The 27,706-nt window shown below is 45.2% G+C and overlaps 1 protein-coding gene and 1 long non-coding RNA gene across 5 annotated transcripts in view; both read right to left on the reverse strand.

The window, feature by feature from the left end:
- The window catches only part of LOC147010561 (SAM and SH3 domain-containing protein 1-like), a 378,167-nt gene extending 363,443 nt beyond the window's left edge, over positions 1 to 14,724 (reverse strand). For 2 of the 3 annotated variants that reach the window (XM_085858823.1, XM_085858822.1), the window contains exon 1: positions 13,956 to 14,724. In XM_085858823.1, coding sequence (XP_085714949.1) covers positions 13,956 to 14,462 — 507 coding nt within the window. In that variant the 5' untranslated portion in view covers positions 14,463 to 14,724. The remainder of the gene's footprint in view (positions 1 to 13,955) is intronic. The other variant, XM_085858821.1, reaches the window with a different exon arrangement.
- A 3,126-nt stretch (positions 14,725 to 17,850) lies between these two features.
- The window catches only part of LOC147010563 (uncharacterized), a 40,600-nt gene continuing 30,744 nt past the window's right edge, over positions 17,851 to 27,706 (reverse strand). For both annotated transcript variants that reach the window (XR_015052300.1, XR_015052299.1), the window contains one exon: positions 17,851 to 18,532. This is a non-coding gene — a long non-coding RNA (uncharacterized LOC147010563). The remainder of the gene's footprint in view (positions 18,533 to 27,706) is intronic.

Consider the following 27,706-nt stretch of genomic DNA (forward strand, 5'->3'; position numbering starts at 1 on the left):
AGAATTGACGTAACCGGGAGTGGGAGGCCAAGCATAGAGGAATAAAGAAGATCCGATTGATTGTATTCGAGGTTTGTAATCGGTCTATCTTCTGCGCAGACAGGCCGGGGACGTACCAGTTGATACGACTGTGGTCTGTCAGACAAAAAAAAAAGTAACAAATATAGTGGGCCAGTCTACTTTGCCATTTCAATAACAATTGCAATCAATGGCCAGGAATTAAAGGAAAGAAGTCAGATGAATACTGTAAAAAGAATTAAAAAAACATTCTAAAGGCATCGTGGTGCTTCAGGTATTGTGTGAAGGTGGTGGGATAAGGCAGCAGTGTGATGAGGCCGGTAGAAAGGCATGGAGGTGTGAGAAGGCATCAGACGGTTGTATGGTTGTCAAGATGAGGGTTCCGTATCTCCTGGGAGGATGAGTGAGGGGGACGTGTAAATTATGTGTGCAGGTGGCCGAGGTTTACAGAGATGCATTTGAAGCAGCCAGAGAGACGTTCTGTTTAACACCTCAGTCTTTTAAAAAAAATGGCTTTAACGAACCTTCCTCCAAGCAGTAACCACAGCAACCCTTTCCTAAACCCAAAAAATTTTGACTCCAATAACTGGCAAGCTATTCATACCGTTATTGGAACCAACATGTGAATGGCTTGGATGCCTCAATGGAGGTCAGGTGGGTGATTATATAAAAGTCACAAATTCAAAGGCTTCACACATAATAACAATGGTCTCATAATGGCAGCAATGTTTGTGTTTGACATCTCTCCTTCTCTGATGCGATTCCAGGTGAAAATAATCCTTGCAGGAAGTGATTTGATGGATGAAGTGCTGCAGATTCATTTCTCCCCTTGCATTTGAAGACATGTTAGACGTCAGCCCCATATTACTTCCACCTTAGAACAATTATCAGACATTACTTAGCTTAAACCAATGAGATTATATGTATATCTATATATCACATTCACACACCCACATACACACACCCATCAGCACGACACAGTGGTTAGTAACTGGACAGCTCAATTTCACACCATTGTGCCGCCCTGCGATCCTGTCTCAGCAACTGGGGGCTCGGAGACAAAGCAAAGAATCCAACCTGTGTGCCCCCACTCGACTCCCTTCAACCCTCCATCCCTCCCTTTGCTCCAGCACATAATATCCATCCCCACTCACCTCCATAGCGCCCGCCATCTCTCTAATGCTTGTGTAAATTTGCACGACTCACACGTTTCTGAATAGCAAGGAGGTGGAGTTGCAGTGAGGGGGGAAGGGTTGGTAGCGGTGAGTGACAAAATGGAATAGAGGGGATAGCAGATGGTGGCAGCTTTTTTCCCCCTCAAAGCAGGGCACCTCAGTCACACAGCAGATGGTCGATGCAGTTATCCAGATCACAGAAAGAAACAGGGAAATCTGTCTATCTGTTTGACCAATCTCAGAAAAAGCAATTTTCAAGAGATGCAACATATTATAGAAGCATAAATCAACGGCCATTGACAGAGAACTATGGCCATCTTAATTGGCTCATCAGGAAGGCAACGGATGAGAAGACTTGAGGCAGCAGGGTGGTTTCTCGAGAAATCAAATCTTCCTGGAATCTACTACAATTGCTACCGCAACCGATGTGGGCCAAATTTTAGTGGTAAAGTTTGGTATCCCTGGTGCCGCTGCCCAGATGGTGGGTACGACAGGCAGTCATTCATCCACATTAAGTCACTCGGAAGCTGGGCAACAAATTGCCATCTCCTCTAATTAATTGCAGCTTCATATGCAAACGTTTCCATAAACAGCGACGCTAATCATTTGGGATTGAGACAGGCCTGGCCCTCACATTTTTTTCTATTATAGGTTCAGAAAATAAATTGATATTGAAAGAACATGGACTTGAAGATCATTATATATCACACACATGACATTCAAATTTTTCATTTTTCAACAAACATTACATTTATATGAAGAATATGGATTGTGGACGATGGCACACTGTTTCATCTGCAGATAAACGCATTTTAAAAGCTGAAGGTGTCTCAAACTATTGAACAAAAAGCTTAGAAGATCAAAATTAGCAACACCATTTGTCATTCCGAGTGTGCAGGCAGTCAACAGAGGGAAGGAGGAACACAGCAACAGAGCATATGGAAGGACACCAAGGAAAGATGCATCCAGAAATATAAATAGAGAATATATATATAGATATATATCTATGTATGTGTGTATATATATATATATATATATATATATATATATATATATATATATATATATATATATATAAAAATATACATATATATGTATGATTGACCCCTCCCACACTCCTTAAGCTGAAGTAGCTACATAAAGCAACCCAAGAAGGCTTACACAGGGTAAGTGCTATACATATATAGAAATATATATATATATATATACATATTGTTGTGGGCCAGGGGTCGGTGGTGAGAACGACCACTAGGTGGGGGAGGTTTGAGTCGTCTCCCCCCAAACTCCCCGGAATTGTAGGCCGTCGCTCGGATAACTCCACGAGCCGGCAGGTCGTCTAACCAACCGTGGTCACCAATATCTCAACCGCGTAGTGTAGGGTCTATTTGTCTATAACCAATTTACCTAATTAACTACGCGATTTCGATTACCGGGGAACCACGCCCTCAGCACGTTTTGCTCGAACCGGGTCACTCTACAGACTGCGGTAGAGGTCCAACTACCGACTACCAACTCCGGTTTGGGTGCAGCCGAGCGGAAACTGCCAAAGCCGTGCCGGCTGGAATGGACGGATTATTGGGGATAAAACCCGGCCTAAACTCAGATCCGAACCATGCTGGACCAATTCAAGAAGGGACGGAAACTACCTGGGAACATTTCTACAATTGTTTTATTCACAAATAAAAAAGACACAGGGCAAGACTTATCGCAGATATGCATGCAAGAATTTACAATGATGGAAAACACTTCACAGTTCTACTTATAAAATGGGCCCACACACTCAGACGATCGATTGAAAGATCCCCGCAGCCAGAGAGGGAGAGACGAGCTGGGGGTCGCAGTTCACGTGGGTACCTGCACATTGAAGGGAGTGCTCCGCGGTGCGACACCTGCTATTGGTCGTGCAGCTCGGCCCACAGTCACACGCGTGGGGCTCGTGCCCGTGGAGGAAACCGAGCAAAGCAGTCGGAGTTCCAGGGCGGAGATCAGGGTCATGGACCAGACCCAGGAAAACTCCACGAACGCCAGCATGTAGAGCACACACCAACCAACTTGCTCCTCCAAAAGAATTCTCGTTCCTCCTCCAAGAGACTTACTCAGAACCAACGACCGAAACCCCTCAGAACTCGGCGCTGAGGATGGCGTCGTAACTTTTATGGACCTCCCCGAGCGGGGCGGGGGCTCGGTGGAACAGACGTCACTGTCTGCCCTAATTGGACGGGGCTCCCATGGGTCCACCCTTTCTGGGAGGAATTTCGGCCATGCCGGGAAAACTCCTCCCCCACTCCAAGCATGTCATACTCGTCAAAAAGAAGTTTCAAAGTTTGTGGAAGCCGAGAAGGAACTGCCAAAGATTCTGCCTCGAACAGTGAGTCACCAGTTCGGCGAGTGAAGCGCTTGTTCAGTGGTGTTGTCGGATTGTTTGTTGCATGGTCTTAGATGGTTTGTTGGATGTAATAACCTACCTAAAAGAACATCGCAACGCACACCTTTGATTCTCCCACTAGACAAAAGGAAGGGACCTGTCTCACATGTACTTAACGGAATAACTGACCTTTGGGACATCTGTATGTTTGAATGCATATGGTTTCCAGATTCGTAACACTATATATTATATATATATATATATATATATATATATATATATATATATATATATATATATATATATATATATATTATACATATACACTAGAGGGGGAGCACTCGGTAGAGTGCAAAACCTTCGCCGCCAATACTGCTGGGTCACTTAAGTGAACCTGATATCCTATTCATTGGAGGTCAAAACAGATCGCACTCTATTGAACCACGATTGAATAAACTAAACCAGATCGACGCGCATGTAGAAATGCCCAAAAAAAAAAAACGAAATTTTTTTGAAAAAAAAAAGTTGCAAAATTTTTTGGTTTTTTTCGATCAAATTTTTTTTGGGGGGAGGGGGTTGGAAATCACTTAAAACATGTAGAAATGCAACAAAAAAGATTCAAATAAAATCGAAATTTTTTTGAAAAAAAGTTGTTGTTTTTTGGATCAAGTCCAAAATCTAATGGCATGATCCTTGGACCATACCTTATCCCCCCACCAAGTTTCGTCGAAATCCGTCAAGGAGTTTTTCCGTAATACTGTTCACAAACAAACAGACGGGTGAAAACAGTAACCTATATTAAATATATATATATAAAATATACATATAATCTGATCATGACAATCATTATTCTGCTATTCGTGGTTCATAAAATGTGATGTGCTTCTACATTCTAAATCATGCATTTTTTTTTTTTTTTTGCGTTTTTTCAGGGTTATATTGACGGTTTGTCTGACCTGCCTCTATATTCGCGGCCCTGTGCATCACATATTCATGTTTTTCATTTGTGAGTGCATTCAGGGGTTCCAAAAATGTGACGTGCCCCCCCCCTACTCCCGCAAGACAAATCTCTGTAAATGTGTTTGTGCGTCTGAAAATGAAGAAATTAGGGATCCTGGGTAATCTCGCTGTGGTCTGAAGCCGCCATGTTTTTTGGCCTGCTCAACCATGCTTTAACTTGGCACAGGCCGCAATGATTTCTTCATGATAAAGTTGTTGTTTTCACTTTCCTCACTCATATTATCGAAAGCCTGTTCATCATAGCTACGAATTGCTAGCTACATTGCAATGCTTATCAACACCTGGAGACGTCAGCGTTCGTGGATTTATTTCATTCGCACACATGAATAACCGAGAGAATCTCTTAAAGTAAGGATTATTACAAAATTTAAGCTCCAGCTTTGAAAAAATCAGCAGTTCCGACTCCAAAAAAAAAAGTGTCGATTTGTCCAATTCGGACATTGCATGGGCGTTTCTGGGTGCATCGTTGTGTCGACGGCAATTGGTAATCCCTTGCCATGCCAGGTGTTCCATTGGAGTGTTTGTTTGAATGCTTAAGCCACTCACCGAGCTGTACAATGCAGTTCATGTCAGTTGATAGTGGTATAGTTCATGTCTGGAATCACACTGACTCCAACCTGCCAATTCCCAAAAATTGCCGATATTGGCCAAGCGTGTGTGTGTGGTTCACAAAGCGAACATATTCTCTCTGATAACTCTCCTATATATAATATATATATATATATATATATATATATATATATATATATATATATATATATATATATATATATATCCGGATGGTCATTATGTCTGGACGGTGGTTTTCTCCATATGTGCCTGAACGGTGGTTATATCCGGGCAGGGTTTGTCTCCAGAAGTGTCAGGATGGTATTTATCTCCAGATGTGTCCAGATGATATTTATCTGTGGATGTGTCCTGATGGGAGTTAGTCTCCTGACATTTTTTACGTCCGGATGGGAGATTCTCTCCAGACGTGTCCGGGCAGTGTTTGTCTCTGGACAGCTTGGCTCCAGACACGCCCGGGTGGTGCTTGTCTCCAGACATATCCGGGTGGTGTTTATGTCTGGACGGAGTTTGTCTCCGGATGCGTATCTCCAGTTGTGTCTGGACAGTGGTTATGTCTGGGTGGGGATTGTCTCCAGACGTGTCCAGATGGGAGTTTGTCTCCGGCCATGTCCGGATGGGAGTTTGTCTGCAGATGTAACCGGGCGGTGTGTATGCCTGGACGGGAGTTTGTGTACAGACGTGTCTGAGCGGTGTGTATGCCTGGACGGGAGTTTGTCTCCAGACGTGTCTGAGCCGTGTTTGTCTCCGGATAGTTTGGCTCTGGACGCGTCCAGGCGGTGTTTGTCTCTGGGTGGTATTTATAGTATGACCAGTAGAAAATGTATTTCAGACATTATTTTGTTTCCATCTTCACTGTTATTCCATGCAGACTCATTTTGATGAGACGGTATGAATCGTAACCGACGCTCCACCGCACATCTTCATTCCCTTCCTCTCACCGCCTTTTCCCTCTACCCCCACCCCCTTCTTCACTCTCATCTCTTTCCCAATATATATATATACATATATATATATATATATATATATATATATATATATATATATATATATATATATATATATATATATATATATATATATATATATATATATATATATATACATATATATATATATATACATATGTAGATATGATGTTTAACTGTTGTGTATGTGTATGTGTATGTGTATGTGTATGTGTGTATGTGTATGTGTATGTGTATGTGTATGTGTATGTGTATGTGTATGTGTATGTGTATGTGTATGTGTATGTGTGTATGTGTATGTGTATGTGTATGTGTATGTGTATGTGTATGTGTATGTGTATGTGTGTGTGTGTGTGTGTGTGTGTGTGTGTGTGTGTGTGTGTGTGTGTGTGTGTGTGTGTGTGTGTGTGTGTGTGTGTGTGACCAAGTACATATATGTGCAACATTATAATTAGTCTGTCGCTCGACTTCTAATGTAGGGATGGCATGGACAGGCACTTCTTAGGTTTTTAATACAGCACGAATCCTCAAAAAATATCTTCCAACATATAAACTTATCAACCTATAAAGTAAGAAGTCTGTGGAGGATTTCACTTCCAATAACATTAATTAAACTTTTGGACAGCATCGCTGAGCTTCAAAACTGACCAACCCAAGATAGTTCTCTTTTTTTTTTTAACTGAGTACAGTACCTCTATAAAGCATGTACAATTTAAATGCAAGTAAGTCAATAAAATACGTACGATAAAAGCACACTGAGCAAGTCCTGGCGAGAGTTTGCATTCGTCGATTGCTCTTTCTCGTTATTATAGTCCCTTGTCGGTTTCACCCGAGGGGACTACAGGTTTGCTCTCTGTCCGTCCGTCCAACCTGCGGTTTTTCCGACTTTCTCCCCATCGCCTCTAACATATTCAACTGAAACTTGGTACATGGCTTTATTATGATAAGTTACAGAACAAGTTCAACTTTCAGGGCATTTCGTCAAATTTTTCACAGAGTTATACCCTTTTTGGAATTAGAAAATATCACATCGGTCGGGGACATGTATTCCAAAGGAATTCGCGCTGTTGTTACAATATTGCATCATCACTTGACCACCTACACCGATGTCAGTCTCAACCTTGTGACTTACTCAGTTTTTCATATTCTATTATTGCATCAATCTTAAAATCTCTCCATCTTCGATGATCTATCAGACGATGTGGATTTTTACATTATACTCCTTTGACTTTGCTAAGTCAAAGTTGGCCCCTCTTTCACCATTCCATGGAGTTTCAGGAAAACATACTTGAAAATTCCACATTTGCAATAACAGCATTTAACAGTTTCTAAAGTACAGTAGTTTGACAGTGCAATCTAGCCGGTCTGAGTCGACCTTCATATGTATATATATATATATATATATATATATATATATATATATATATATATATATATATATATATATATATATATGATTCATGTTATTAGCTGATATGATAGAATATAATAATGTTTAGTCAGAAAACTGTGGCTTTGTGCTGTAGAGCAGACACAGGGTTACAGGTCATCATCAAAAAACATTCATTCCTCAAACTGAGACCAGGCCTACCAGTGTGCGCAACGTGTGGGCGCTTGCATGTCTATAATTGCGTTTTGCTCCTGATAAGGCGAAGGACACTCACGTTAAATGCTACGCCAGTGATTCAATTAGCCGAGCCTTGCCCGTCATGTGCACTTGGTCCTTAATTACTGTCCCGTCATCCAAATTGCTTCCCAACCTGCTGCCTTGGCCTGATAACAACGGCTTTCACAAGGTCTTACCACTTCGACTACAATGGTAATCATAATGGCGGAAGAGGCCTCAGGCAGATAGAGCTCCCAACTCAAGTCCACCCTTCCATTAATTGAACAGTGGCCATATGGGTATGCACATTGCTGCGCTGCAACCACAAATATCCCTCATCAATATCCATGGCCAAAAGAATAAATGGACCCTCTAAGCAGCCTCCATCGATTGCTTTCTCTTTAATCAAAACGTTCTCTCCCTCTCTCATGGCCCAACAACCTCTCGACCTTCCACTAATCCATGGGCTGGGGTGTCGGGGCAATTCTTGGCAGTTTGAACAATCAGAGAAGGCTCTGAAACCTGGCTGGCACTAAAGTTGTCCATAATGAGTAAGGACCCCTTTGGAGTGAGACCAAGCAAAAGTATCTAATCAATGAATTTGTTTTGGTATTTATGGATCGTTGTTTGAAATTTTCTTACATTACATTTCCAACAAAAAACACAACTGGAAGGGCAATTGGAAGAGCACATACCTCTGCCAGGCTGAACAGTTTACATTTTGTATCCCACTGATAGGCTGGATCTGAATCTGTACCTGAACCAAAATCTAATCAGCTTGTTCTCGTCACTTACCCAACTCATCCACCCAGTTTCGTCCAAATCCGTCCACAACCTTTTGAGATATCGTGCTATATTTCGTTTTTCGCCCCATCTCTCAATAGTGAAGATTCACTTTTTAAAAATTCTGGAATCCGGATCTTCACCAAAATCTAAAAAAAAAAAAATTGACCTTGTCACATACCCGACCTGCCCAAGTTTCGTCTGAATCCGTATATAACTTTTTGAGATATCCTGGTCACAAACAGATAGACAAAAACAAACAAGAGGAATTCATAACATACGGTCTACCATTGGTGATGGAGGTAAACATGCTTTGAGTGTGCTTTCTGGAAAGTCACCAAAGGATCAAACGTTCTGAGGATCACTCATCATGGAACATCCGCTCAGTCGACCAACCCAAACCTAATCCTTGAGGTCTCAGAGAGATATCATCACAGCTTACAGATGATAGAATGATATTCAAACCATCGTGTTCAATGTCTTATGCTTGTCACAAAAGCAACATCATTCAGATGGTGTCCAAAAATACTTTTAAAAATGTTTGCAGACACGTGTTTTAGCCTGCAGTGATGTTGAAAAATTTTTGTGATGTTTCTCCATTTCCGTAACTCGTACATGAGAAGAATGTCATCGAGAAAGTTTGGCCAACAAAGGGATCTTGCAAATTGACTTGCCTGCCTCCCCTCGTGTACAATGTTGTTGTGTTTGGTAGCAAGTTTCAGAAAACAACATTTCTCATTATTACTTGTGTCTGAATGCATTTTACAGGAACCGAGTGATGCAGTAGCCACTCACTCCCCTTGACAGGTGGAAGGAGGGAGCAAGCTCTCAATCTCTTAACCACAGTCCCCTTCCTAGCTTAAATCTTGCACGTCATTCATTATTAAACTGACACTTGTAAACACGGCTGCTGTTTGGCCATTGAATGACACCACACATTCCTGGGCGGCACAAACCCACTGACGATACAGTAGCCAGACACGTTAACACACCATGTTGATAAGACTTGCTCACCTCACAAGAAAAGCTAACCACTGTGTATCAAATAAATTAATAGTGGCCTCCTATGGAATTCATTACCTTCATCTCAGCATTTGTTCATCATGCCTAGTCCTTCGGTGGATCACTTCAATCACCTTAATAGACCGCACAAACGCTCAGTAGTCAGGACTTTTGCCATGATGGCACTTTCTTCCTCGTACAAAATCACGTGCGATTCTCTCCATCCATCTGAAACGATTCTCGGGATCGGAGGAAGGGGCAGTGTTCGTTAAAAAGAACGTTTCAAAGGAAGGAACGGGAGAATGAGCAACCCCTTTGGTGTGCATTGTACGAAATGCGGTATTCTTCATCGTCAGCCTCTCCCATCACTCGTCATATCCATTCACCGATTCAAATCACCTCTCCCTTGGTCTTCTCTGTGAAATTGGCGGAGCTCCGGGCTTTGAGCTTCCCTCATCGGTGCTTTGCCTCAAACAGCATGCTGGATGAAACCCTCCGTAGATGAAAGGGTTAGAACGTGAGGGAGGAAAGGACACCAAAATGGAGTGAAAGACGGGGGCTGATTAAAGATGGGTTTTTTTTTTTCAGGATGCTTTGTGTGCCAGACAACCTGAATGGAGAAAAAAAAAAATCCACAAAGCAATACTTTTTTTTTTATCAACATGGCCACTACCCCCATAAAAGGGGCAGTTTGCGGTGGTCATGTTGCTTTGGTCAAGATCAAATGAATAAATAGACTTGCACACCTGCTTCAAGCTTAAATCCTGATCAGCAAGACAAAAAGAAATAGCTCGAGGACTTGTACCGGATACAATTTTTAAAATAAAGCAAAAATGAACTGCTGTTATTGCATGGTATGTCACGGGGGTGATGAATAACCACCTTTTTTTTTTTTAGAAGTAGGAGCACTCAACCATGACATGATTTAAGTGACCCTGCAATTTCCCGTTTCTCAGCATCACTTGCCATGATCAATCGTGATATCACAAGAGACTGTGAAAACAAGGGACAAGTAATTCTGCAGGACGAGAAGCAGGAATTTGGAGTCTCGCAAGATTACCGGCACACCTGCGGGACGAATGGTGTCAAATTGCTTTGAATAGAACAGAATGGACCGTGTTGAGGGAGGCCCTTCATCCTGCAGTGGACTAAATATGCTGGTTAAGGTGAGGCAGGACCGGCACACAATGGCCTACTCTTCTCGATGCTGTGGGATGTTTAACATGCAGAAGTGAATGATATAGGAAGGGACAACCAGTTTAACATCCCCTTATCAAAGGACAGCATTTTCTTTGATGGAACACCCTGTCTGTAAAGCACCGGGACGTCATCTTGCAGTCGGATCCAATTTCTGCTAAAATTGAGGATCAAATAGAGTTCTTCAAAGCTAGTTGGGACCCCCTGAGACCAGCAATACAATATTAGGAATTTTATTCAACAGGAACAAAAGCTTGTACGAGAAGTCGACACACACACACACACACACACACACACATGACTGTTAGATGAGACAGCCACAACAAATGATCATGGGAGAAGTGCCATCACTTCCAAGGGCACTCTGGGTACCAGCAATGTCACAACAACACATGGCACCACTTTTCTTACCGTGCTCAGCAAAGCATTTCCTAAGGAAGAATTTCCTCCTTCCTATGGTGGATGCCAACCAATTGGGATTGTCTGTGATCTATCCTTCTAAATGCTGAGTGTCAAGCAAGGAAGCAGCACGTTTAAAAAAAAAAAAAAAAAAGTTTGATATGACTCGGCTGGGCTTTGAACCGCAGGCTTCCCCGAATTGGAGTGACCACTCCATCCATTACACCACCAGAAACAGAACAGGGAGGTTCTTTTTGTTTCTTAAGGAAACGTTCATCGAGAAACCAATGAGAAGCTCGTCTGATGTGCACCCATAAACTGGAACATCCGGAATAATTTACACCGAAGGAGTTTATATCAATAAAATTTCATCATTATTATTCAGGAGTTGGGGTTACCAGAAGCGGTCTCTTATGCTAAAACATTAGTCCTAACTACATCTGCAGAATGTGGGCCGAGGGAGCTACACATCTCTATATCTGTGCGTTACACTTCATTACACACACCACGCTCCTGTCACCCTCCAGCTGGCCACGCGTCTTCCTCTATAAACCTCACCTCCCTGTGCACGGTTGATCCACTTGCCTCTCAGTCAACATTTTTATTGTCATTTGCCTTAGTATGTCTCCATCTCTGTCTTATACGTACCAATCAAGTGTGGGTCAGTGCACATTAGAGGAATGCAGCCATTTTACTCTTTAACCACATGACTCTTACAGAACTTTGGTTAAAAGGTTGGGACGTAGCCTGGTTCCTGTGCAAGTTCTGCTTCGTGAACTTTATAACGGGAGCTTTTTCTGGAATTTTGTCATGATAACGATGTGTCCCCAAAAAAGCTCATAATCATGTTTGTGACTGTTCATTAAGCTTCAGTAGAGCAGTGTGGCCACAAGCCTCTCTTATGGGTTGCAGTCTACGGTTCGGGCTGGAACAACTCCATTTGATTTTTCCCATTGTTCCTGTCTTTCCATATTGGCTGCCAGACACTGACGACCCCCTGAAGCAAGCCGGGCCCACAATGTAAGCATAGGGGATCAATGGAGCGAATTGTGCTCCTGGGAGCACGTGTTCGCAGCATGCTCAATGGCCCCACTCGTTGCCTCCAATCACCAGGCTTTCCTCCCCCCTCTCATCCCCCTTTAGCACCTAGTTCTTCAATCTCCGTGTGTTCCACCTCATCTCTCACATTCCAAGTCTCAAGTTCCTTTTTTTAAAGGGACATGTTTATGGACCCACTGTGTGTGCCGGCAAAGGTGAACGAGTCGGGTTTGAAGGTAATTTTGTACATGCATCACATTCATCAATTCGTGCGTCAAATACCTTGACGTAATCACCACCACCATCACCACGACCATAAGGGGATAACCCCCATATCTTGCTGATACCATGGGGATGCAAGGATGCAAACACACAACTATTAAGAAAAACTTCGATAACTGAGCCAAAGGCCTTTCGATCACGAGCGCGGTAACCTCTCCAACTCACAAAGAACCAAAAAGGCTCAACACGGTTCAAGGCCCCTGCTCCCCCAAAAGGTGGGTAAAAAAGTGCAATGTGAGAAGCGTATATTGCCAACAGGTAAACCTCCGATCAGTACAGCGACATCTATTGTGGATAAGTGTGCTTAACTCGCCGTAGATCTCCTCCGGGTGCACTTACAGGAGTTCCAGGAATAATCTGGAGCCAGAAACAAACAAACAAACAAAAAAAACCACTCACTGTGCCTGTGATCATATAATGATGTGACATCTTCACCATTGTCTGTCATCTCTGTTTACTTCATAAACCCTCCTCGTGATGGCGTGACCCATGTTTGGCCGTCTATCCATTCATTTGTGATGCTTATTGAATATTCAGTAAGACCCATCTATTGACGGATACAACACCTTATTGAGTTATCCTCCTCATAACCTTGATGATGATGATGATGATGATGATGATGATGATGATGCACATACTCTTCACAGGGTGTTGGTAAGGGTTATACTGGGTGGTTTGCCATTGCTCTCCAGTAAGTCAGAGCAGGAATTTTGGTATTTGTTTGATGTGATACTGACAGATGGGACATCCAGTTTAACGTCCACTCGAGGGACGGTTCGTCCTGCATAGAAACGCCAGGATGACAGTTTATAGCTGTGTCAGGGTTCACACCCAGGTGGGACAGCTTGGGGTGGAATGTAGACACCTCTACTCTATCCCTGCAAGCTCATACCCTTGTTAGTAATCCTTTAAAACACGTGGATCGCAGGGTTGGCTTCAAATAAACTTCGATCTATCATAGCTGGAGGAGTCGATATCCTCAAATACACCGTTATATTATTGAGTGTGCGTTACCATGGTGCTGGGTGCATTGAGAGTGAAACTGGGTCTGTGATTGGCTGTTGTTATAAATGTGTTTGTCTCTGTTTATAACCACATTGAAGTAAGTCTCTTTCACAGCCCTCTCTCCAGCTCTTCCTCTCTGTCTCCTCTCCTGCAGGAGAATTTCTCATTCTCCAGGTGATGTACATTCCAACGCGAGATCTGAACCCATCTGCCCTAAAAATTAGTTTCTCATATTTCAGCAATTTGGTATTCAACTGCTACATCAATTTGCATCCTGATCATTCTTGCAACAAATTAATCCGCATTTTCAGATCCGAATAGACGAGACATCCATCTCTCTGTCTATGCGTCTCATAATCATCATCATTCGATATTCCACCTGTACCTGGGGTGAAGTACAGCAGTTGACTTTTCCAAGTATACATCACCACAATTAAACGTCCTTATAAATGGTACACATCAGGCAGAGGGTCCTGTAATGGGAGCGCAAAATCGACGGAGACAGGTCAACACTGCCACCGCTGCCTCACCTTGTTCGAGTACGGGGACTTGCCAAGGTCGATGCCATCTCGCTGCAGCTTTTCCCGGATCATGACTTTAAGTCGGAGCTTCGGAAAGGTAACTTTCTCCCGACGCCATGTCGGCTCCGGGAAGTGTCCGATAAGGGTGGTCGGCACGCCCCGGTTGCGCTCCTCGGTTCGCATACCTGGTGCACTCTTGCGCACCAATCCGAGCGCGCACGGGCACGGGCACGGGCCTGAGCCAGGAAATTCGTGAACTGCAGTCCGGGGGCAAGGCATCGGGGAGACCGGCTCCAGGGTGAAGTAGAGCTCAGTACCTCGCTCTTGGCACAACCGACTTACAGCTGCGGTGATCTCCCCACGGTGTTGTGTCGGGACCACTCCGATGGCGTCCAGGTCCGCATTCCCGATCTGCTTACAAACCTCCAGGTCATCATATCCGTTGTCCAAGAAGGCTTCAGTGTACTGACCCAGGCGCAGTGCCTTGAGCCATTCGGCAACCACTTGTGAACTCATGGTGAGGAGGCTGGTCACGCTCGTACCGTCGGACCGGGCTCGTAGAATTGGGAGATGAGGAGCCTATCAGAACGGGAAACCAATGTGGAGTCACCAGAAGTCTTGGATCTAAAAGTGCTTTATATGGGAGTCCAGAAGAGTCAGGGTCCGGAGCTCTGCCCCCCCCCCTCCACCTCCTGGGCCTGACCTCGAGTTGCGCTGCGCAAATGACGCTTCCAACCACACTATCGCTCACTCTCACATTCACTCTTTCCAGCTCACTCTGTCGTGCGCTCCTTGCACGATCCACATTCAGCCTGAAAGCGCGTGGTTCTAGCCACACGCTCTGTTCTCCCTCAAACCCCTTCCACCTCTCACCCCCTCCACCGGTCCATAAAAACCCCCCACCTCATCTCCTCGATTCACAAGTGCTGCCTGCTTGCGTATATCTGTCGCATTCGCTTCTCTTGTTGATTTTGGGGGTGGTTGCACTGGCAATTGCACTTGGCTCTATAATGGAACCGGACACCTCTGCTCCTCACCACCCCTCCCCCCCAACCAACCTTGGTTAGAATCCCAACCGCACCCTTGCACAGATCCCCCCCCCCCCCCAAAAAAAAAATCGAATACATTAATAGTTTCGTTCCGTGAGAAAATGGTCTCCAAAGAAATCGCGAAATTCAAACCAACCATGTCCACTTCTCATTTTGTCAATGGTGATCTCTGTCGACCGTTTCTTGTTGCACTGCATTTGTTGCTGGTGTGTTGTTTTTAACGAAGCTCTCGCCCTCTTTGGTTTTCTCATTTCTCCATGATGTGGGGTGCAGTGGAGACAACGTCCACATCTGTTGCTCCATCAGTTCCCTAATCTGGCACCGGTTTCATCTGTCTCTCCGCATGTACGTCTCTTATCGCAGTTCGTGCTGGAAGCTCGATCTTGTGAACCCTCCACGTAGCTTTGCCGTGAGTGTGAGAAGCACAGCACACGTGCTGCTCACGAGCAACGTCACAATATGAGAAAAAGAAACAGAATACCAGAGAAAGTGAGACACTACCTCTTGGTACGACGTTGTGTACCGTGGAGAGTGAGACACTGCCCCCTGGTGTGGAGTGACTCTGTGCACCCTGGAGAGAGTGAGACAACGTCCTATCATGAGAGTCGGTGCGACCCCTGTAAATGGGAGACATCGCCTGCGGTGAGCACAACCGTTACCTGGACCCGAACACTTTATTACCGAGAAGAAGCCGAGGTCATCGGCATGTCATGTGATAGAATTACATCAACCACAACTCATGACATATTCCTTCTCAATGTTGAAAAGGTAACACGAGTACTCAGGGGCGGTCTTCACCATGGGGCAACCCACTAGGCGGGGTGGGCGATCGGTGCTCCAAGTCATATTTTTTTTTGGAGTTCTCCAATGACTTTAATAAGTCTTCAGCTCCACTGTGAACCGCTGGTCGATCCTTCAAGAACATGTCAAGCAGCTAACTGTGAAAGACCTCTCCACCACAGGATGGGAGAGTCGCATCAAGAGTACGAAGGCCCTTCGCCATCAGATGCCAAAGATACTGGAGGTCTTGCATGTGCTAATGGAGTCCGCTGTTGAGGAAAAAAAAAAAAGACAGTGAGACGGAATCTGTAGCACTCAGCCCGTCTAAAGAAATTTTATCCTGTCGATAATAATCATTTGGTACAATGTGTTGCTCCAAGTAAACCGTGTCAGCAAATTCTTCCAGAGCCGCCAAATCTCAATTGAAACACTGAAAAGTGAGACGGAGAGCGTCTGAAAATTTTCCAGCAATTCTGACAAAGTGGCTTCTTGTCCACACAAACAGATGGAAGGGAAATTGCAGAGAAATTGGAAGTGGAAACTCCTTTCCCAGAGAAAAGGAAAAGAAACAGAGCTTGACACAACAATTAATTTGTCGACATGTATGCAACAATGCTTGTTTACAGCTTGGTACTCTGTTGAAATAAATCTATTATCAAAATTGATGTCTGTTATTAAACATAAAATTGAACGTTGATTGGGAAGATTCATGCATTTTCAGTAAACAGTAAGACTGCCCCTGCTAGTGAGAGTGATGATAATACTCGTATCATGGAGTACGGGAGTATCACGGGGTATGGCAGTATCATGGAGTATGGCAGTATCATGGGGTACGGGAGTATCACGGGGTATGGCAGTATCATGGAGTATGGCAGTATCATGGAGTACGGGAGTATCACGGGGTATGGCAGTATCATGGAGTATGGCAGTATCATGGGGTACGGGAGTATCACGGGGTATGGCAGTATCATGGAGTATGGCAGTATCATGGGGTACGGGAGTATCACGGAGTATGGCAGTATCATGGAGTATGGCAGTATCATGGGGTACGGGAGTATCACGGGGTATGGCAGTATAATGGGGTACGGGAGTATCATGGAGTAAGAAGTGTCATGGAGTATGGATGTAGTATCATGGATTACGGACGTCGTATCATGGAGGACAGACGTAACATCATGGATTATGGTAGTGTTCCATCTCCAGGGATGGCACGGGAAAAAAAAAATGGATCTTTGGGGTCTTGGGGGTCTTCAAGGGTTAATCAAAATAAAGACCAATTTCTGAACTGTCGACCCAAGAAGAAAGCCAGATGTAACAACATATATACGTATATATGCTTATTATTCTTCTTCTTGCATATGGCAGCTATCATTTCTTGGAAGCGCGACTGTGTCGCTGATGCAGTGCCCCTCTACCAGTCCACACTGGTACTCATTTCGCCGACCTCGGAAGGATGACAGGCTGAGTCAATCCCCTGGTGCATTAATTCAGCAGCCAACAGGGCTTGAACTCTGGACCCTTGGATCCCAAGCCACCACCCCAACCATGAAGCCAACACCAGGCTATAGACATACATACATATATTGTTGTAGATTTCCGCCCGCCGGTGTGCGGACATCCGATTTTAGCCGAATCGCGGCCGTACGAACAATCCAGTCGCGGCTTTCCGGGGCAACGCCGAAAACCAGCCACGGGTGTGTTCTTAACCACACCACAACCTTGTCCGATCGCCAAGTCTTCGATTTACCTAATTATTCGCGCGGGTTGGTTACCGAGAGGTTGTACCTCAACGGGACAGCTTGGAAACGAGCCGCTTAAGCAGCTCGCTTCCTTTTGGGATAACCGAGCGGGGAATGATCGCGCAGTCCCGTTGGACCCGATCACTTTACCGGCGATTTAAAAACCAACTGTATTCCGAGAGCAAGATGGCAGCTCAATCAAGGAAAAGACGGAACGAGCGGTTTTAAATGTGAAACCGCTATAAATGTGTAACAAAGCACACGTAAACGATGATGCAGTCATGCAATGAATGGGGGGGGGCACGCATGCAATTATACAGCCAAACAAAAGCAATGTAAAGGAACTACGACCGTTTATTTATTATGTACATTTACTTATAGAGGTTCTACTTCGCGGACAAGATGCCACAACGTTCATTCGAAAGCAAAGAAAAACCCCAGGACAGACAAGGGGTAGACTGGACCCCTTGGGGTCTTTATACCACGGAGCCGTGTAGACCGCAGAGGCTCCGCGAGACCGCGCTGGCTACCTTCACCTCGCTGGGGCGAACCGTGCCGTCCCGTCTCCACGACCCACGGTAAGGCACGACTCGGCGAGCGGCCACGACCTCCAAGCGGTCCCATCTTTCTGGGTGTCTATCATCAATGGGTAAACATTCCTCGCTACAGAACATACAATCACGTTTGTACTCAAACACACCTTTGTCAGCTACATTAGTATGAGACCTTGTAGATGTCCTTTCACCCTCATCTTCAGCCTTTCTTTTCTGTGACTTTCTCACTCTCTCAATTTTCTCTTTTGATGTACAAGTACAGTAGCAACCTTTGTGGCAGGCTATGCTTGCCGCATCTCCACCAACATCAATAATGTTCTGGAGCTTCGCCTGCAGGTCCCCATCTCCACGGGATTTGGCGCACGAGATGAGCTTCTTGATCCCGATCTCAGTGAATTTGGTTTCTTCTCCACCTCCGTGACACACCAGGAGAAGACACCTTGAGTCAGCCATCATACGTTTCTCTGAAAAGAAGAAGAGGTGAGATCAGAATCAATGGGATCGTTCATCAACTATCGAGTCGGAGTGATCTGCAGTTGATGCAGGGGGGAAAAAGTTTTAAACCCTCCCAATAGTCTAAAAATGACATTGAACTTGACCTTTGACCCTGAATTTGACCCCGAACCACACAACTGACCTCAGAAATCGATTCCTCACCTCGAAATTATACGGCAAAAATGTATCACACGTGATTGTAGGTTGATTGGTTGAAAAGTTCTTTTCCACCTCCGTCTGAGGCGGCCATCTTGGATTTATGCAAATTCTCGGAGTTCCCCAAGGTTGCTACTCCGGCAACCAAGCTAAATTTTTTCTATAGACCCATGCGAGTACGAAACCATCAAAAAACAATACTCTTCTCGCAACAACAAGGTACTCAACCTGGCAACTGGACTACAGGGCCGTTATCTGCCCAAAATGAGGCCCCTCCTTTACATCAACTTTGAACCCTGGCCCAATTCACCCCTCCCCCATCCCGCGCGCGGGGAAAGCAAGAAACAAGGGGAGGGGAAATCCCAGCGTTATCGGAACTTCTCTCCTCGGCGCTGTGGTTCTGCCCGCACTCCGCGGGGGCAACGGGTTTTCCTACCGTTGCCTTTGTTTCCTTTCTCGATGAGCATCCATGGCAGAGACGTTATTCGATGCGGAGAGGTTGGTGGTGTGGTAGTGGTGTGGTCGTGAGGGTGGTGTGGTCGTGAGGGTGGTGTGGTCGTGAGGGTGGTGTGGTTGGGCGGTAGTGGTTAAGGTGGTTGTTGTGAAGGTGGCTGTTCGTTGTCTTTGGGGATGTTGGTGGTTGACGAGAAGGTGGTGGTGGTGATCGTGGTTGTTTTGGAGCGGTTGATGAGAATGTGGTGGTGGTGATCATGGTTGTTGGTTGGCATGGTGGAGAAGGTGGTTGGTGGTTGGCGTGGTGGAGAAGGTGTTTGGTGGTTGGCGTGGTGGTGAAGGTGGTTGGTGGTTGGCGTTGCGGAGAAGGTGGTTGGTGGTTGGCATTGTGGTTGGTCCAAAATAACGATAGTAAAATAAAAACGGCTACCTCAAAGATCACAGCCCGGGCGACACGAATAAATCCCCTTAGACATCGGTGGGGAAATCTATCTGAACACGGACTTATCGGCATAACTGATCTAAGGACCTATATGGTGCTCTGCGAATTTCCACAGCCGTAACAATACAAACACCACACACACACACACACACACACACACACACACACACACACACACACACACACACACACACACACACACACACACACACACACACACACACACATTTTGTACTGGTAAGTACTTACAAAAGCTATTATTATATATTTTAAGTTATAACTTAAATTATAAGCAATTTACAGATTACCCAACTGCCCGGATCATCAGCTGGGCACCGTTTTTCATGATGGTAATCCATAATGTTGCATTGTGGTGTCATTCTTACCTTGTCATTCATTCCTACCTTGTTTGGTTGTTTTGGGGGATTCCATCCCTACATGTTTTTCATTTTGGTAAATGTTTTTTTTTTCCTGACCTGTGCTGATACTAGTGCCACAAACACCAATTGCTGAAACAAATGAACAACAGTACGAACTAGAAGGGCACTTGGTCGAGCGCACACCTCCACCACGTAATGTCTGATCAACGGGAACATATCGGACCGAATCAATACATTTTTCCAATATTATGCTATATATCGTTTTTGGCCCAATCTCTCAATGTTGAAGAATCACTTTAATAATTAAATAATTCTAGTAAGCAGATCCGGATTCGGATCTTCACCAAAATCGAATCAATTCGTCCTTATCCCACACCCAACCTGTCCAGCAAGTTTCATCCGAATCCGTCCACAACTGTTTGAGATATCGTGCACACACACACAAACAAACAAACAGAAAGGGGGTGAAAACATAACCTCCTTCACCTTCCATGGAGCAGGTAACAAACACAGGTTCAAAAAAACGAACTCGGCAAAGAATGAACTGGTCCCATACATACAATGCAAGTGTGATGTCGGAGATATTATGAAGCGACATAACATAATCACTGAGACATGCGAGTAGTCTCTTATTACAAGAAGAACGACGAATAGGTGGTGTGACTATTTGCTCATACTGTATGTGTAGAGAGTGCTTCCGGCTGCAAGGCGGAGGATGGTTGTTCAGTCGGGTCTTGTGACTGAGTGCTTAGACAGCTGGTCTTCCTCTGGGAGTGGGGTGATACGTGGAGGAGGTTTTATTTGGATACATGATTGAGACTCGTGGAAGAGCTGGAGCAGAATGGAAGGGAACAAAATAAACAGAGGAATTCACCAACAGCAGAGGAAATGTGAGAGTGAGATCATGGGGATGGGAAGAAGGACACGTGGTGGTGACCAAACTGCACACAAGCTGAATTAAACACAGCAGGAAGAGGAAGGGGCTGGGTGAAACAGAAATGGAACAAACCAACCAACAAACGAAGAGGGGTCGGGGTTGGGGGGGATCAGGTTCACTGGTCTTCCAGAGGTGTTTGCGGTTGCGCCGGTAAACCAGGCCGTCTTGCATCGTAACATGATATGAATGGGGTGAATGGTGTGTAGCAGTAACAACTGTTGGCTCACGGACCTTTTCTTGCTTGAAGTGGTGGGACCTCTTTGGAGTTGCGGTTGTAAAAGCTCTTTGGAAACGGCTGACACCATACCAATAGCTGATGTGCATCTGCCGGAACGTGTGGTTGCAAGAGTCAGTGCATCATAGTTACTGCCTCGGAGCCTTGGATTCATCTACAGGTGAGCTGGGGAATATGGTATTCCTGATACCGGTGTGTTTCTGTAAATCAGCAGGGTGAAATGTAATTCCTCACCAGATTCTGGAGCTTTCTTGAGCCCTTGTTTGATGGTCTGCTGATCAGAGGTGCTTCCATTTGATTGGGCAGATGTGGGGCTTGATGTGGGAATCCCCATTCTTGAGCGAATCTGTTGAATTCTGCACTTGCGAATGGCACGTTGTCAGCTATCAGCTTCTGAGGAATGCCGTGTCTTGTGAACGGTTGCTTGATTGCATCAATGATGTGCTTTGCAGAAAGTCCAAGGACCCGAAGAACCCCTGGGTATTTTGAGAAGTTGTCTACCTCCATGATAAAATGGTTCATAAATTGGAAGGAGTCAAATCTGACTTTCTGCAGAGTCCTTGTGGAACTTCCTGCGTCATGGAGCAGTTCTTTACAGTTGGCAGGTATAAACTTTGTATGCACTGGAAATTTGGCTGCAAGTTGCTCAATGTCGTGGCTCATTCCCAGTCAGAAGACGACTTGACGGGCTTTGTTTTTGTTTTTTTGTCCAAAGTAGCCATCATGGATCTTGATTAGGATGTTGCGCCATTGCGCTGTTGTGAATATTACGCAGTCACGAGCAAAGAAAGAGTAACCCATGGGTAAGGTGCGGTTCATTTCTGGTTTCCCAATACAGTTTGATGATGGGTGGCAAGTTGGCTTTGTGTGAAGGCCATCCATTTACAATAAGTCCAGCTAAAAGCTGAAAGGCATTATTATCTGAGGTTGTAGAACGCAGGTTCTCAAGTTGGCATTGGCTTCTGGTAAATGGGATATCAACTGGTGTACCCACATCTGCATGTCTTCAAATTAAACACTGGCAGTTGTTACAGAACTGATAGGCGCTCTCGATAGAGTGTCAGGAATATAAGGTAACGTGCCAGGCACCTACTTGAATTCCAAGTCATAACGAAGAAGATGAAGCAACATCATTTGTAATGTGTGTGATGCTCTACGAAGTGGTTTTCTAACAATGGTCACCAATGACTTGTGGTCTTTTTGCACCTCTGACTTAAACACCCATATACGTTGCGGTGGAATGTTTCGACCGTGAAAACGATACTGACCGAGCAGTTCCTTTTCTATCTGGGCATTGACAAATGGATGACCAAATACTGCATTGGAGTCGTCAGAAGGAACCAGAATAAGCAAAGAGCAAAGATGGAGTCATCAGGAGGAACCTGGATAGGATTTGGGCTTAGTTTCAGCTGCTACTCTTCTACCCTTAAAACCATCCAGGTGCAGCCAAGTGAGCCTTACAGAAAACTTTCTGCAAGATTTCACTTCTCCTTAGACAGATAGATAAAGAAAAAGAGAAATAAAAAGTAAAAGTAATGAAAGAAAATCAATAGCTTTGCTCTGCGACCAATAGAGAACAGGAGGCATCAGCAACTGGTTGTCCTTATAGCAAACATGCTGATAGCCCAATCGCCGATGTGTCAGCTTGGATAACTGATAGTTTGGAAGGCTCAAAGAACTTCAGGACTTATCCATGAGACATTGCCTGCTTGAGTGTGTTGAATGCTGCAGCATGTTCAGGGTTCCACTGCCATTGTGCGTCCTTCTTCAGTAAGTTACGTATCGGTGCTGTGATCGTCGACAATATTGGGTGCGAAACTTGAGAGGTAGTTAAAGACCCCTAAAGCATGCTGTAGACCAGCTTTATACCTGGGTGTTGGCAAGTTTGTAACTGCTTGTACTTTGGCCACGTCAGGCCTTCGGCCTTCGACGGTGACGACGTATCCCATATCGCTGACCTCTGACGCCCTCCAAAGAATCTTCTGACGATTGCATTTTACGTTAATATATCTGGCACAATCAAGTAATTTTCCCACAATCTTGTCATGTTGAGTTTCATCAGTTGCAGTAACGATCGTATCATCGGCAACAAAATCCACCCCTTCGAGATCACGAAAGGTACTCCGAATGCGACTCCGCAGTACTTCGCTTGCGGAACGGAGTCCAAAAGGCATCCTGTTGAAACAATATGTTCCAAAAGGAGTGTTGAATGCACACACGAATACACGGTCCTTGGCTGGTGGTACCTGCCAGGAGGAGTCCTTTTGATCAAAGACATAAATCACCCGTTTAACTCGGAGCCAGCTGATTACATCATCTCCAGTGGGGATCTGATGGTGCTCTCGTTTTAGCGCTTCTTTTAAGGATCTAAGCATAACTGTAACGAGCTATCTGGTCATATGTGTATTGTGTAATGACACATCGTGACCATATCATCGAGCTTCTGCCGAAGAGGAATGTGTAACTCAACGTGTAGGTTTAATAACTGGACAAACTCCTTCATTTCATTCAATATGACAGAGTCGGTTAAACCTTCCAATACCTGAAAGACAACTGCCTACTCCTGGGTTATACTGGTTATCGCAGGTGATTCTGGCTGCAGGTGCATGGAGCAAATATCCACGTTGTAGTCACTAAATAGAATGAGGTCGAGGGTAATACAAGCCATCACCCCCGAGAATAGGTGGTGCGAAAGAATCGACAACCCAGAACTCAAGCATGCCCTCTCTGTTTTCTGTTTGACAGCGAAGATTTGCTTTACCTTTGCGCACAACCTGATGTCCCCGATAAGCTTTGGGAGTGATGGATGAACAACGGATGTGTGGTTTCATTGTCCATTTATGATAGAGGGCTGATGGCATGACAGATGTCTGTGCACTGGTGTCCAGTTTGAGGTTCACCTTCAGCCCTTCAGTCGATAAGTCTTCAAAAGAGTGATTGCCGATCACAATACCTACGCCATCAATAAGCAACTGATCAAGACATGCGTCATACTCGTCATCACTGTGAGTTTTAATGGCGTGTACTTGTCTTCATGGTTGAGTACGACACATTTTCTTGAAGTGGCCCATGCGGCCGCAATTGTTGCACTTCCTCATCTTAGCTAGACACCTGTTTATTTGGAATCTGCAGTGAGAACATGTACCTATGGTCATTGGCTCTTCCCAGGCCAAAGAGGAGCGGTGTTTACTGTAGGGTATATGGGTATGGCACGGAACTGTGCTCTGCTGTTGAGAACTGCGCATTTCAGTCACCTTGAGTGGAGTATTTGTCATGGTCTTCAACTGGGCATGACTGACCTCTACTCCTCTGCATATGTTCACCATTTTGGTGAAATCAAGAATTATTTTTTGCAGAGAAAGCGCTCTTTCAAGCGAAAATCCAATATGGTGAAAACTTCCAAAAACGGTGCCTTTCGTCGACCATTGTTATTTCTCGGATTACAATGTTCCTCAAACTACTTCAAGACCGAGTCAAATTCTTGCTGTTGGCGGCTTTGCTGAACATGAATGTGTTGTCCACTTGTACCTTTCTTTCTTACTTTCTGGTATCAACTCCAAATTCTGTCCTGATCTTCCAAAAAACAGTTCCAACAGAGGTCTCAATCGGCACCAAGCACCACTGAGATTAGACGTTCAAACGCGAATAATGGCAACCACCGCTGCAACCATGTAGTGAGCACAACCTGACCCGGAACACTTTATTACCAAGAAGAACCCGAGGTCATAGGCATGTCACATGATAGAATGACATATCAGTGACAACTCATAACACTACCCGGCTACCCCATGGTACGACCCTGCATAGTGAAACATCGCCTACTGGTGCAAACCTGTGTGCCGAGAGAGTGAGACACTGAACCCTGGTATGACTCTGCACACAGGAGAGAGTGAGATGCTGAACCCTGGTATGACTCTGCACACTGGAGAGAGTGATACACTGAACCCTGGTATGACTGCACACTGGAGAGAGTGATACAATGAACCCTGGTATGACTCTGCACACTGGAGAGAGTGAGACACTGAACCCTGGTATGACTGCACACTGGAGAGAGTGAGACACTGAACCCTGGTATGACTGCACACTGGAGAGAGTGAGACACTGAACCCTGGTATGACTGCACACTGGAGAGAGTGAGACACTGAACCCTGGTGTGACTGCACACTGGAGAGAGTGATACACTGAACCCTGGTATGACTCTGCACACTGGAGAGAGTGAGACACTGAACCTTGGTATGACTGCACACTGGAGAGAGTGAGACACTGAACCCTGGTATGACTCTGCACACAGGAGAGAGTGAGATGCTGAACCCTGGTATGACTCTGCACACTGGAGAGAGTGATACACTGAACCCTGGTATGACTGCACACTGGAGAGAGTGAGACGCTGAACCCTGGTATGACTCTGCACACTGGAGAGAGTGATACAATGAACCCTGGTATGACTGCACACTGGAGAGAGGGAGACACTGAACCCTGGTATGACTGCACACTGGAGAGAGGGAGACACTGAACCCTGGTATGACTGCACACTGGAGAGAGTGAGACGCTGAACCCTGGTATGACTCTGCACACTGGAGAGAGTGAGATAACGCCCGGTTGTGCGACCCTGCATCAAAGAAAGAGTGAGACATCACCCTCTATTGCGACCCTGTACCGAAGACAGTGACACTGCCCCCTACTACAACCCTTACCCGGGCGTTCAAAAAGTCCGATTTCAGAGTTAAAATCACCTATCTTGGTCTCGATGGTCTGGAATCTGACATCATGCAGGATTTTTCAGTGACGTGTCCCGTCGATGACTCCCCTTGCCCCTATCCCCGATATTAGGCCCGTTTTTGTCGAATCATAAACGAATCTGCCAAGTGCTCTTTGCGCAACACCGAATCGCAAAAAAAGAGGCTGAAACTCCTGAGTGAGCAGAAAGGAGTGTGGGAAAAACGGGTCGAGGATGGATCGGAGGCATTTAAATGCCTTGCTGCATCATGGAACTCGCTCAGCAATATGAAGGAGAGAAATGAACGGATTTAAAAATGCAATAAAACATGTTTTTATCGCCTTGCTTTCACAACCAAGCCATTAATATTCCACTTGAAATTACCTCTGCGGGCTTCATGAACAATTCCTGCGTTACTTTTGGAGCAAGTCAGGCCGAACTCACGACATCTCGGTGCAGCTGTCGTGGCGCTTTGGGGAAACATTTTTTATCCTTTTGAAGTTATGGTATAGTGAGGGTAATGTGGTGCGTACACTATATAATACCTGGACGAACTCTCAGGCTCTTTCGAGGCATTTAATAAAACGTGTTTCATTATTTATTTAATTGAGCTAATCTGTGAAAAACAACCAAATATATTCAACAATGCAATGATGTGATGCTCCACCTGTCGTCCCTCAACCTCTCCCTCCTCCACTCCTCGGGTATCTTAACACCTTCGGTGCATGTTTCCTGCACATCGTCTGATTAGGAGCTGCTTATACTCTCAGATGGAAACGTTGGAGTTGATCCTTGTCTCGCACACATTCACTGAGGTCGGTGGGTTGGCAGCATGGCCTCGGCCTCAGAGGTATCTTCTGAGCTGTCTAGCCTGGGTTCGAATCTCGCCCCAGATGCAAACTGTCATCCCAGTGTTTCACAGGCAGGGTGATTCATCAATGTTTGTGCCGTCTTTCGGATGGCCATTAAATGGGTGTCCCGTCTGCCAGCATTAGCTGGTGGATGCCATGCTGCGCATAGGGCTGCCCTCGGCAGTTTCATTTGACGGAGGACTACAGTCCTGGATGGGTCACCACTCCGACGCAGGATACTCGAATGGTTATGACCCCAGTGTGCTGGTACTCATTTTGCCGAAATCGGAAAGATGACAGGCTGTCAACCCACCTGGTAAGTTGTTCAGGGTGCATTCTGGTGCACTGGTGAACACGTGTTCAGGGTGCACTGGTGTTATTTCAACGGAACGACAGGCACTCCAACTCAGGACCCTAAGATCTTAAGTCAGCCACGTTAACCGTGAAGCCAACACCAGGCTTCCAGCAAATGAAGCAAGTGTGCTTCCTGCAAACATGTGCTGTAAACAAAGAAAGAAGAAGAAAAAGAGGAATAAGGGATTGGTGGTGTCCTTTCTGATAAGTTGGTGACAGGCAGGAGGATAACAGGCCTGATGTCCATAATCTCCAATTCACTTTCGCTGTATTTCCTTCCGCCTGGTCCAGGCAGGTTCATACTTTATATCCAGGAACCTTTCGTTCAGAACAACGGATAGTGCTTCTGATAGGGTGCTCACCACCTGCTGTAGGCCTATAATCGTCCTTCGGCTTCTTTGTGAACATCTTTCGAGCAGATGAGTCCAAGACCTCTTTGTTCCCTTCCAAGGGACTTTAACACAGGAGGAGGCCATTAGGCCCATCAAAGCCTGTGCTATTATCACCAACTTATGTTTGTTTCTCCAAGAATCTTGAGAACGACGGTTGGTAGAATATAAGGTCTGGAATTTATTCACGTTGTCCGCTGTTGTCGTGCAAAGCTTTCTTTAATTTCAG

This window comes from Eptatretus burgeri, chromosome 16, assembly GCF_056783735.1.
Source record: "Eptatretus burgeri isolate ZD-2024b chromosome 16, Ebu_testis_v1, whole genome shotgun sequence".
Taxonomy (NCBI): domain Eukaryota; kingdom Metazoa; phylum Chordata; class Myxini; order Myxiniformes; family Myxinidae; genus Eptatretus; species Eptatretus burgeri.